We start from the raw sequence: 11,484 nt of genomic DNA, 5'->3' as shown, positions 1-11,484 counted from the left end.
GTGGCAAGCAGAATGATAATGAGTTCTGAAACACGCATCGTGCAAGGCACCTGCGATGATTGTTTTGGCTTGGTTTCGTACTCAGATAGGTCAGAAAATACAGGTAGCATCAGATTTACTATGCCTTCTTTGCGCGTGACATTTTGCTCATAACTCTCGTATAAAGTGGCGTCTTAGCGATGCTGATCGACACTCCGCCCGTTCTCGAACATTGCTCGGATCGTCCTTTCTTCATGCTCTGTCGGCTTGAAAATGAATCTGCAGCAGACATCAAGGATTCTGGTGGTCCGTCCAGTAGTGAAGACGTGGTGAGACTCCTGGTGTCACGAAATTTACCACTTAGCCTCCTTGCGCTCCTGGAAGCCCTTGAGGATGGCGACGACGTTCTCGAGAGCAGCGAGATATGTGCGCAGCTCGCTGCTGACCTGGGTGCCGTCAGCGCCGAGCTTGCCGTAAAAGTCCTTGCGATAAGGGCAAGCGCTCATGGCGGCGGAGAAGACGGGGCGGACGAGAAAGCCGTGGTGCGGCTTGAGGGTGGCACCGTAGGCGTTGCGGAAGGAGTCAGCGAGCTCCTCAGACTCCTTGGCGACATTCTGGCTGAGGGCGATGCATGTGAAGTCAAGTCCACTGCACAACCGGTATTAGCATGATGCCGACAATGGGTCTTGTATAATCATCGAGAAGCTTGAGATCCACGCACCGGACAAGCCAGACGAGACCTTCGGCAGCGGTGTGCTTCTTGGCCCTGATCTCGTTGACGACGAGAGCCTGGACGGTGGCGGACTCGCCAGGGGCGGCAAGCTGGCGCTCGCGGAGTTTCTGGACAAAGTGACTTAATAAGGCGAGACTCTTGGCTGTTTGGACGGTGTGCTTTGTCGAGGTACCTTGATGTTGCCCAGCATGTCCGACTTGACGGGAGAGAAGGCCACGGAGCCCAGGGCATCTGAGAGATGACGAACAAGTTAGGTGTCGGCGAGGCAACAAAATTGGATCAACGGCTTAGTAGTTGTATGCATACCGAACATGGTGGTCAAAGACTCGGCGGCGTCGAGGAAGGCGGTGGTGTCGATAGCATTGTCATTGTTGGCATCGATGGGAACGTCGACAAAGGACTTTTTAAAGGTGTGGAGGAAGGTGCCTCCAGCGGGAATGACGGGAGCAGACATGGTTGATAAGTTTCGGCTGTACGTCGAGCTTGTTGAAGGGACGGAGAAGACGGGTGCTTGATTGCAATGCCGAGATGGATTGTGAATGGAGTGGAAGACGATGTCGGAGGGCGGTCAGGAACAAGATGAGGGTTCGAGGGGCGGCGAGACCCCTGGGATGGAGAGCTCTCGACGTTGGTGTGGGGAAGTTGAGCGAGCCACTGGTGTGAGGTGAGCGCCCCCCTGCATTGAGGGGTGGGGAGGGGCACCCGTGTGGAACGAACTCCAACCTGGGCATCTCAAACTTCATTACTTCAGCAGGCCGAGCTCTATTGAACGCGATCACGAAGGGTCTACTCTCAGTATCTATGCAACGCTATTGTCAGGCTACAAGTGGACTCCGTCCCGAGGAGACAAGCCGCACACCTATTATTGCATAGAGTCTGCCTAGCGAAGTCGAGCGATTCGCTGGCCTCATCGAGTCTGCCGCATTTATTTACACTGTGTTTGCATACAAAGTCCCGGCTCCAACAAGCTGGGCAACAAATGGCGGCCCTGACGTTCGACCTTGGGGGCTCCGAAATCGAAAGATCTATGCGACAGAGCGATGAGGCTTGCCTGCACTGGTACAAATGACAAGCTCGGAGCCACAGGGCTGTGCGGGTGTTCGCCTGGAACTTCCCCTCATGGCTGCTGCTTGAAATGACTGGGAGTTGTGTTCGAATATAAACATATTTAATGCAAGCAGGAACTGTCTACCTTAAGACAGCCATGTGGCCCACCAGCGACGGTAGATGGCGCACGAGACCTCTGCATTGGCCTGTGGCGGTGACGTCACAGAGCCGGGTGGAGATCGGGCATGCCCCGCATCATGCGCTCCCACGCCGGCCGAGCGAATTCTCCGCGACGTTTCTGAGCATGACGCATCTGCTCTAGATACCCTGTTCCTGGTGATCATTACGGGCCTGCCCTGTTCGCCAAGTCGGGATGGTGAAGCCGTACAGGCAGCTGCATCCACGCATTCGATGGTCCTGATTCTCTTCCAGACATTGCGCTTGAAGATGGCAATACAGGACTGCAGGTCTACGCTGGTGGCTCTGCCACAGGGACGCTTGTTTCTAAAAGGCGTAGCATGCAGCAGGTGATGCCTGGGTCCTGTGCGATTGCTCATGATGCACCACTCTTTAAAACTTGGCAGGCACGACTCGGGGCCGGACCCCCGCCCCTGCGTGCCTCAGCTGCCCCGATAGGATCGCCCCGGATACGCGGCAGTCTGTCCCTGACAGCTCGCATGCCGTTGCCTTGCTCTCTCTCGAGTCCCGCCCCATGACGGCGTAGTCCAACCTTGCTCGATGTAGCTGTGGTTGCTCCCATGCTCAGCTGCGCTCTTCGCTTCCGCCAATTTATAACATGGCACCCTCCCTCCTCCATCATATAACCTTCAAACCCCATTCTCCATCAACAAAGCTCCTCTCCACGGCCTCATGTTGGCTGTGCCATATTGCTGCTACTCTATTCTGTTGCTCTCCAGTGACTGCCTTGCGCAACGTGCCTGAGATATCTTGGATCCACAGCATAAACCGCAAGCATGGCCGACCCCGACGTGAAGGGCAATCGGGAACACCACTCTCTGTCCCAGAAGCTACGCCATCCCATTCATGAGATCAAGCAGAAGCTTTCCGGCACCCACCTCCACGACGCCAAGGTCGCCCTGCACCACAAGAAGTAATGAGGCCCCAGGACCATCTCAATTTACACGCGTGGCTAATGCAGATCGGATTCACATCAGGCATCATCTTGGTAAATATGCCAATCTGGTAGGTCGAGCATCCGAGATTCATTAGTAGTTGCCTAGTGAAGCACCATCGCTGACGAATTCCAGTTCAACCCGGAACATCGCCATGACGAGGAGCACGAGCAGCGGTGTGATGAAAAGCGCAGCGGGATTGCCGAGAAGCACCGCTTCAAGTCCTTCTTTCCGGAACGTGAAGGAAACTTGATCAAATGGTACGTGGATGGCCGCGATTACTTCTGGGTAAGCCTCAACCCCAACCCGGAAAGCTGGTACGAACTGCGAACAGGCGCGTCGCGGGAGTCTGACACATCTCAACCAACTAGGCCGTGTCTGAAGCACTCGAGCGGGCAAAGGAAACCATCTATATTGAGGACTGGTGGCTATCCCCTGAGCTTTTTCTGCGGCGTCCTCCGTATCACAATCAGCAATGGCGCCTTGATCAGGTCCTCAAGCGGCGTGCCGAGGCGGGCGTCAAGATTTACGTAATCGTCTACCGCGAGGTTGAGGCTGCTCTCACGTGCAATTCCGAGCATACCAAGCATGCTCTCCAGGCGCTGTGCCCGGAGGGATCTCCCGGTTACGGAAACATCAAAATCATGCGCCACCCAGACCACAACGTCCTTGAAAATGCCGCTGACATGACATTCTACTGGGCACACCACGAAAAGTTCATTGTCATCGACTACGAGATGGCTTTTATTGGAGGGCTCGACCTGTGTTTTGGACGGTGGGACAATCACCAGGTTCGTATCCACCAGCTGAGTGTGGTGTTCTCGAAAACAACCCAGCTTCTGGATATAGGTGACTGACTATTGTGCACAGCATGCCCTTGCCGATGTCCATCCCGAGGGGGTGGCGGAGGAAATCTGGCCAGGTCAAGACTTCAACAACAACAGAGTCATGGACTTCAAGAATGTGGACGACTGGAAGCAGAATGAATTGTCAAAGGCCGAATATGGTCGCATGCCCTGGCACGACGTCTCTATGAGCATTATTGGCCCTTGCGTCTACGATATTGCCGAGCACTTCGTGCTTCGCTGGAACTTCGTCAAGCGTGACAAGTATAAAAGAGATGGGCGTTTTGAGTGGCTGGAGCTTCAGGGTCGCACCGGAGCCGACGAGGATTTGGTTGGCGTGCAACGGCCGAAGCATCCTGAAGGCGGGTACACTATGCACCCGCTGAGCCCGCTCGCCACGAAGGACATTGGCAAGCGAGGCCCTGTGAAGGCTCAGGTCGTCCGTTCGAGTTCAGACTGGTCGAGTGGCATCCTCAAGGACCAGAGCATCCAAAACGCATACATCGAGATCATCAAGAAGGCTCAGCACTTCGTTTACATTGAGAACCAGTTCTTCATCACAGCTACAGGCGAGCACCAGAACCCGATTCACAACACAATCGGAGAGGCCATTGTCGAAGCCTGTGTGAGGGCGGGCAAGGAAGGTCGGAAGTTCCGTGTCATCATCTTGATCCCTGCAGTGCCTGGCTTTGCGGGTGATCTTCGCGATAAAGAAGCTGCTGGAACGCGTGCAATAATGGACTACCAATTCAAATCGATCTGCCGTGGGGAGCATTCCATCATGGAACGTATCCAGGCTCAGGGAGTCGACCCTACGAACCATATCTTCGTCTTCAATCTCCGTTCTTACGACCGTCTGAACAAGACGCCAGCTGTCAAGAAGCAGGAGGAAGCATCTGGTGTGAAGTACCAGGAAGTACAGCGCGCCGAGGCCGAAGAGGTCATGGGCGAGGGTATCCACGGTCGGGCCGATGTCGAAGGCGAACGCGACAAACACATGGGATCTGAAAGAGAGAACAAGAAGCAGAATAACGGCGATGTCGAAAACATTGAAGCTAAGAAAAAGTTCGAACAGGCCAAGGAGGAGGGTCAAGAAACAACTACGGCCTACTCGGTCGCACATCACGCCATGGCTGGGCAAGGGAAGCTTTCGGATGAGAATTGGGAGGGTGATCCGAAGGATGAGGTTGAGAACTGGATTCAGGAGGAGCTCTACATCCATTCCAAGATTCTCATTGTTGACGATCGGATTGTCATCTGTGGGTCAAGCAACCTGAACGATCGCAGCCAAATGGGCAACCACGACAGCGAATTGTCCATCGTCATGGAAGACACGGATATTATTACCAGCACGATGGACGGCCATCCTTACGAAGCCGGGAGACATGCGGCTACACTCCGGCGGTATCTGTGGCGCGAGCATCTTGGTCTTCTGCCGCCCCAGCCCATGGACGCATCTGACGACCTCAACGCACAACCCCCTGGAGATGATTCCCCCAACGACCCCTGGGATCAAGACGAGTCCTATAAATTCGTGGAAGATCCAATGAGTGACGATGTCTGGGAGATGTGGACAGGCAACGCAACCAAGAACACGGAGATTTTCAGGCACTTGTTCCATGCAGATCCGGACGACCATGGTGAGTCTATACCCGCTTTCTCACCCCAACAGTAGTGGTGTGTCTAATTATACCTATTGAATGCAGTGAAAACATTTGAAGATTATGATTCGTTTCTCCCTCCCCGCGAGATCAAGTCCGGGCACATCTTCGACCGTTTTATGCCTCCCGAAGATATCCGTGCCGAACTTGATGAAGTCAAAGGGCACCTGGTGTGGATGCCTCTGGAGTATCTCAAGGACGCCGAGATGGCCGAGACTGGCTTACAGGTCAACTCATGGACTGAGAGTATTTATACGTAGCGGACGGATCAACTTGGGCTGTCCGAAGAGAAAGTGCTCTTGCACGAAACGTTGGAAGGCTGCTACTCACGATTCCCACTATCGCGTTCTCGGACAGATTTCATTTAAGAGACTTCTTTCCCAGTATTCAGTAAAATGGCAATAAACATGTGCTGGTCAATTCAGCGCCAGCGGCGAACCCGCATCATTCACCGTGAGGAAGGCACTGCGTCGCTAGCCACAGCACACGCCGCCCATGGGCACATTGTACCAAATCCGAACGCCACTCATAACAATCACACATAACACCGTTATCGTGACATGTCGGTTTCATATTGCGCGGAAAATGTGAGCTAATAGGAAAAACACGTAGGAAGCAACTATCCTAAATGCTGCCGGTACTGTGCAAAACGCCGCAACGCCGCTCGTCGCCCAAATCTATCTATTACAATGGGTCAATCGTGGTCGCGCCGGGAAAATTGGATGAGATGGCGTAGGCAACGAGAATGATTGTGCTGGAGTAATTGAAGAAGTTCAGAAGTCCCGCGAGCCATTGCCGCTCGACCCACCCATGAAATCCCCAAGTTGCAATCGTGTCATGCCTTCTCGAGCACCGCCGACCTGTCCTGCCACCCGGAGAATGCCCTGTTCGAAATCACGCAGGACTGCCACAAGATCCTGGATCCGATCGTCAACACCACTGGGTGCACCATTCTTGGAGGCCATGAGCTTCTGCAGTTCCTCTACGAGTCCATGTTGGACACCATGGAGGTGGGACTCGATTTCGGACAAGTTTTGTTGGTACTTGTTGAGCTGCTTGTCCATCTCATCGGCTGTGGCCGAGAAGAAAGACACCAAGTCCTGGCCATCAGATTCTGTATTCGCTGTCGCGGCGGCAGTGGACCGAGGTGCCCAGAGATTCGGGGCATGGTACTGCTGTGGCAGCTTGAGGTTGTCAATTGCCCGGAAGCTCAGCCGAGCGTGGTCGGCGTCCTCCTTGACTAATCCACGGGCGACCTCGATGGCCTGCGCATCCGCCTCGAGAGCGCCACGAACACCCTGGTATTTGCTGGCCACAAACTTGACGTCGTTGGGAATGTCGTCGAGCATAGGTCCGTGACCGAGCATGAACGCACGCACCTGCTGGTGATAGTCGAGTTGGTGGAGGATACCCTTGTCGACCTGCTCGAGCAGCTTCTGTAGTTCGTCCGTGAGGTCGGTAAACCGAGTTGTGCCCTTGAGATTCGAAACGTCGATGCGCACACCAGGCACTGTCTGCTGTTGCTGGCCAGCAGAGCCCAGTAGTGAGCTTCCAAGCATGCTAGGTTGTTGCTGCTGCTGCTGCTGTGATTGTTGAGGCTGCTGTGTTGTGGCTTGAGGAGTCGCCGCCGCTCCGCCGCTGGACAGAAGGCTGGGAGTTAGAGGACTTGGGCCACACCAAATGAAAGACAAGATTGGACAGGAAAGGAAGCTCACAAGAGGGATGAGGTCGCGGTGGTAGGAGCCGGCTTGTTCAGAATGGATCCGCCAAAGAGACTGGACGGCTGTGTTTGTTGTGGCTGAGAGGCTGTTGCGCCGCCAAAGAGACTGGGAGTCGTCGTCGTGGCCGCCTGCGCTGGGGCGGTGGACGTTGCAGTCGAGGTGTTGCCAAAAAGGCCGCCTCCTGTGGCCGGTTTGCTGCCAAAGAGACTCGAGGTGGCAGGCGCGGCCGGCTGTGAGTTGGCGGTGCTCGAGCCACTGAGAGATGCTGTCAGTGCGAAGGTCATGACGCGAGGGAGGGAGCGTCTTGTTGAAACATACAAGAGGCTACCTGCAGAGCCGGTGTTGATGCTCAGGCCAGGCCCGCTGGCAGAGCGCGCGAGTGCCATTGTAGGAGGTGTAGCACGGCACACTGCGCAGTACTACAGATGCTGTGCGGTCTTCCTGAGACGATCGAAGAGGAGCGGCTTCGGATGATGGGAGACGCGCTGCTAGCGCCAGGCGTGGTGCAGTTGAGCAATGGTGGCCGCCGTTATGTGGACTTTGGTGATGGGTCTTTGTGGTTTTGTTGTTTTGCACGAGCTGCACGCAAAGCTTCCGGCAGCTTTCTGGTTCCTGGGGCGCGAGGTGGAGCAACTTTGCTTCGACGTGCAGGGGGTCCCCACCACGCACCTCGTCAGGTACCACTTCAAATGTCAATTGCTTGGGACATGCCCAGGTGAGCTCTACCAGCTTGCAACTTAACAACGACACCACCGCCACATTCATTGCACGACAGCACTAGTACCACCAGGCCACAGATTCTTGCGAACCTTGGGACCATCTCCCGCCGCAGTCCCAGCCTACACAATCATCAACCCCAGAAGTCATGGATATGGACGACGACGACGACTTTTACGCGCCAGACGAGCCTGTCGTGTCGCAGCCTGCTGCCGATGCCCAAGCTAACACCAGTGCCAGCACATCGGGCTCCGCCCCTGTGCGCGCCCAAGACGCAGATCTCGAATCGGGCGAGGAGGAGGAGGACGAGGGCGCTGCGGCCATGGACGAGGACAACGACGACTCGGATTCTGACTCGGATATCGACATCATAACGGAGCGCAAGGACGGCTCACAACCAGAACCACCAGCGTATGGATACTCCATACGCTTTCTTGTCAATTTTGATCGCCACTGTACGTGCTGACATGCTGACATTCGTGTCTGTTTCGCAGGCAAGCGCGGTACAGTGATATCAGGAACATCCCACAACGAACCGCCTCGAGCGACCCGTCTGCAAAAACAACCACTGCCCCAGTGAAAGAGCAGCTATCCACCCGCAAGACATCCCAGAGCCATCCAGCTGTCTCGACATCGAAAGTTGATGTCCACGCGGTACCGACTTATAAGCCGGCGGGCAAGCCTATAACGCAGGTCAACATCGACACAGGTGCGTAGCGATACTTGTTGGACTATACAAAGCTGCCTCGTCTGACCATGCGCACGATCGCAGATCTGCCCGATAATGACAAGCCATGGCGCAAGCCCGGAACAGACATTAGTGACTATTTCAACTATGGCTTTGATGAATTCACCTGGACAATGTATGCTGCCAAGCAGGATAGTGTGCGAGGCGAATTCAGCCAGGATGCCGTGGCCCAGAACAACAAGAAGATGATGGAGGACATGCAAATGATGATGATGGGCGGCATGCCCGGCATGCCTGGCGGCCCGGGAGGCGCCCCTCCCATGCCTGGAATGGATGGTATGCCACCCGAGATGCAGCAAATGATGCAACAGATGATGGCGGGGGGCATGGATCCCAGCCAGATGGACCCTTCAGCCATGTTTGCAACTATGCAGAACGGTGGTGGGAATGCTCAAGCTGGTCAAGCTGGTCAGGGCCAGGGTTTTGGAGGCGGTGGTCAGGGTTTTGGGGGCAATCAAGGTCAAGGCTACGATGGTTTCAACCAAGGCATGGGTCGTGGCGCGGGTGGTGGCTTCGGCGGCCGTGGACGACGAGGTCGAGGCGGCTGGTGATGACAAGACTGGTTCGCAGCGACCAGCCTACTCTCCCAGAAGGTCGACACATAACTGCCAACCTTTCACTTTCGAGGCTGTTACGGTGCCATGAGAGGACCAAGGGCAGTATCTATACGCCGTTCCTCCACTGGACGCCACAATTACCGTGGGCCATACGGCGTTTGCGTGAGGAAGCATCAACCCTTGCACCAGGGCCAACTCGAAAGTTCGTCTACAGGTCAGCCTGTTGCGTGGTACAACACGGCCTCTGATCTCGCGCCCTCGGAGGAGCTTGCGGTATCGTCGTCGGGTAAGAGCACAGAACCGTGCTTGTATAGTATCTGGTCAACACTGGACGAGGCTTAATCCATGGTTGGCTGCGAAATGAGGGCAAGGTGTCACCCGTCCCATCACGATAGCATTACGGACGCGAAGTTCGGGGGCAAGGCACAGTTCAGACGAATTATAAAGGCCAGTGGAGCCGAAGTATGACCTCGTGCTAGTCTGTTTTGACTAACCCTCGAACGATAAAATACGTACTGGTTACAGACTTGCCCTTCATATTGAACATAATGATGGCACTATTCATGGTTTCCAAGTGCTGGCCCATGGCATCTGCTTACAACTATCGCGCGGTCCAGAAGGATGCTACATATGCTACCGTCTACACAAGAGGCAATCAGCTTGTTCTGTTGATTATATATAGAATTGTACTGCCCGAAATGAGCACATACGACCATAGGATCGAGAAAATTGAGGGTCCCGTCCGCTCCCCTGTACACAAGCTCGATACCGCCGGATCAGTAGTTGGGTCGGTGACGACCAGCGAATCCCCGGTGTTGTATGTTTTTTTCCTCCTTGTGAGGCTTTTTTATTACCCTTTTTGGACGCCTTACCTATCCCCAAATGTTCTGAATGCATACTTCATGGGATTGAAACTCCCCTTTCGGCTTTGCGTGGGGAGTTGGCTTCGGCTCTGGGAGCCGGCCGCAAAACGGTCGGAGACATGCTAGGGTGGAACAGTCACAAGCTCCGGTGGACCGCCGGAGTGTTTTTCCAACCACCTATTGACTCAGCTCGCGTTTGATGGGACACCAGAGGCACAACTTTCTCCTGGAACGATCGCAAGTCGTCTCTGTGACAATATTGTTTGCTCGCTGGAGCTTCGGTGTTGTTGCACTACCTGATCGTGGCATTCACACCTTCCAGTGCCCTCCAGTGTGCAAACATGCCGTGCGAAGAACAAACACGCTGTCTGAGGTTGCGGGACTCTCGGGTGGGTGAGAATCAATCCACGCGGCAGCTACCGCTGCTTCGCAAGCGACCCGATTGCTCCCTGTCAATCTTTGTCATTGGCATGCGGGGAGCGGGCAAAACCACTACTGGCCGCTTGATCGCCTCTGTCCTGTCCCGGGTGTTTCTGGATCTCGATCACGACCTCGCAGCTCGGAACGGGATAGCCTGCAGTGAGATTGTCCGCCTGCGTGGTTGGGAGGCGTTCCGGCAGGAGGAACTTGGGGTTCTTTCCGAGTCAATGCAGACTCGTAGGACCGGCTTCGTGATCTCGTGCGGCGGCGGTATTGTCGAGACCCCTGAGGCACGCCAGCTGCTGAGGCAGTGGCCCGGCTTGGTAGTGCAGGTGAGTCGCGACACGGAAGCCGTAGTTGACTATCTCACTGTGGACAAGACGCGGCACGCGTACACGGAGCAGATTCAACAGGTGTACGAGCGGAGAAAGCCCTTCTTGGAAGAACTTTCGGATGCATTATACCTCAGTACGCAGAAGCAGCTGGAGGGCAGAGCCCGTGCTGCACCGCCACAGGACTTGCTCTGCTTCCTCGATCGTCTGTATGGACCAGACTGTGAGGACAGGGCGGAGCAGCTGCTATCAAAGAGCCAGCTGCAGGTGCGCGATGTGTCAGCAGCGTGTCAACAACAATCCACGCAAGACGACCCGAGACAGAACGGTGCAGGTGTCACCATTGACCTCGCCGACAATTGCGATGCTCTATATCTTCGGGCCACTCAAGACGAGTGTGCAGACCTGGACAGTCTCGCTGTGCGAATCGCGCGACTGCGGTGCAACACCTTGTTACCTTTGGTGTTGTCTTTAGAGATTACGAGAAGCCCGCTGCCAGACTTGGTTCTGAAACAAGTCTGTCGCCTTGCTGACAGAATGAGGGTGGAAGCTGTCGCACTGCCCTCCAGCATAGAGGAGCACTACGAGAACGTGTTGCAGAGCATCTGTTACTTCACGCGACTCGTGTTCCTGCAGGATGAATGAAGAGAGAGGACACGGCCCAGGTTAGATGGTACAATTGTGGCTGCACCACGCTGGACGGTCATCTCAGGAACTACAAGAGATCA

At 55.1% G+C, this 11,484-nt stretch overlaps 5 protein-coding genes across 5 annotated transcripts; 3 read left to right on the top strand and 2 right to left on the bottom strand.

Moving 5' to 3' along the window:
* Positions 1 to 55: 55 nt before the first annotated feature.
* On the bottom strand, positions 56 to 1,346 carry B0I36DRAFT_96807 (HET-C2 protein). Its single transcript, XM_046163666.1, has 4 exons — positions 1,019 to 1,346; positions 885 to 943; positions 701 to 819; positions 56 to 627 (listed from the first exon to the last, which is right to left on the bottom strand). The coding sequence occupies exons 1-4, from the start codon at positions 1,164 to 1,166 to the stop codon at positions 333 to 335; spliced, it is 621 nt and encodes a 206-aa protein (XP_046015877.1). The 5' UTR covers positions 1,167 to 1,346; the 3' UTR covers positions 56 to 332.
* Positions 1,347 to 2,733: 1,387 nt separating this feature from the next.
* Positions 2,734 to 5,658, top strand: B0I36DRAFT_347514 (uncharacterized protein; the record flags this gene model as incomplete). The annotated part of the gene is made up of 6 exons (XM_046156582.1): positions 2,734 to 2,870; positions 2,935 to 2,962; positions 3,028 to 3,180; positions 3,264 to 3,683; positions 3,763 to 5,377; positions 5,444 to 5,658. The coding sequence occupies 6 exons, from the start codon at positions 2,734 to 2,736 to the stop codon at positions 5,656 to 5,658; spliced, it is 2,568 nt and encodes an 855-aa protein (XP_046015876.1).
* Positions 5,659 to 6,171: 513 nt separating this feature from the next.
* Positions 6,172 to 7,505, bottom strand: B0I36DRAFT_361110 (uncharacterized protein; the record flags this gene model as incomplete). Its single annotated transcript, XM_046158436.1, has 3 exons — positions 6,172 to 7,036; positions 7,114 to 7,374; positions 7,438 to 7,505. 3 exons carry the CDS (start codon positions 7,503 to 7,505, stop codon positions 6,172 to 6,174), a joined length of 1,194 nt encoding a protein of 397 aa, XP_046015875.1.
* Positions 7,506 to 7,984: 479 nt separating this feature from the next.
* On the top strand, positions 7,985 to 9,135 carry B0I36DRAFT_361109 (Fip1 motif-domain-containing protein; the record flags this gene model as incomplete). Its single annotated transcript, XM_046158435.1, has 3 exons — positions 7,985 to 8,247; positions 8,331 to 8,545; positions 8,609 to 9,135. The coding sequence occupies 3 exons, from the start codon at positions 7,985 to 7,987 to the stop codon at positions 9,133 to 9,135; spliced, it is 1,005 nt and encodes a 334-aa protein (XP_046015874.1).
* Positions 9,136 to 10,345: 1,210 nt separating this feature from the next.
* Positions 10,346 to 11,401, top strand: B0I36DRAFT_347511 (shikimate kinase-domain-containing protein; the record flags this gene model as incomplete). The annotated part of the gene is made up of 1 exon (XM_046156581.1): positions 10,346 to 11,401. The coding sequence occupies one exon, from the start codon at positions 10,346 to 10,348 to the stop codon at positions 11,399 to 11,401; it is 1,056 nt and encodes a 351-aa protein (XP_046015873.1).
* Between the last annotated feature and the right edge of the window lie 83 nt (positions 11,402 to 11,484).

The sequence above is a fragment of the Microdochium trichocladiopsis genome (genome assembly GCF_020744255.1).
Source record: "Microdochium trichocladiopsis strain MPI-CAGE-CH-0230 chromosome Unknown B0I36scaffold_3, whole genome shotgun sequence".
Taxonomy (NCBI): Eukaryota; Fungi; Ascomycota; class Sordariomycetes; order Xylariales; family Microdochiaceae; genus Microdochium; species Microdochium trichocladiopsis.
The sequence above is the reverse complement of the archived record's forward strand: the minus strand, read 5'-3'. Positions and strand labels throughout refer to the sequence as shown.

Coding starts and splice junctions, on each gene's coding strand:
- B0I36DRAFT_96807 (XM_046163666.1), bottom strand. CDS start 1,166: ATGTCTGCTCCCGTCATTCCCGCTGGAGGCACCTTCCTCCACACCTTT. Junction 944..1,018: donor GTCTTTGACCACCATGTTCG/GTATGCATACAA, acceptor GTCATCTCTCAG/ATGCCCTGGGCTCCGTGGCC. Junction 628..700: donor GGTCTCGTCTGGCTTGTCCG/GTGCGTGGATCT, acceptor CCGGTTGTGCAG/TGGACTTGACTTCACATGCA.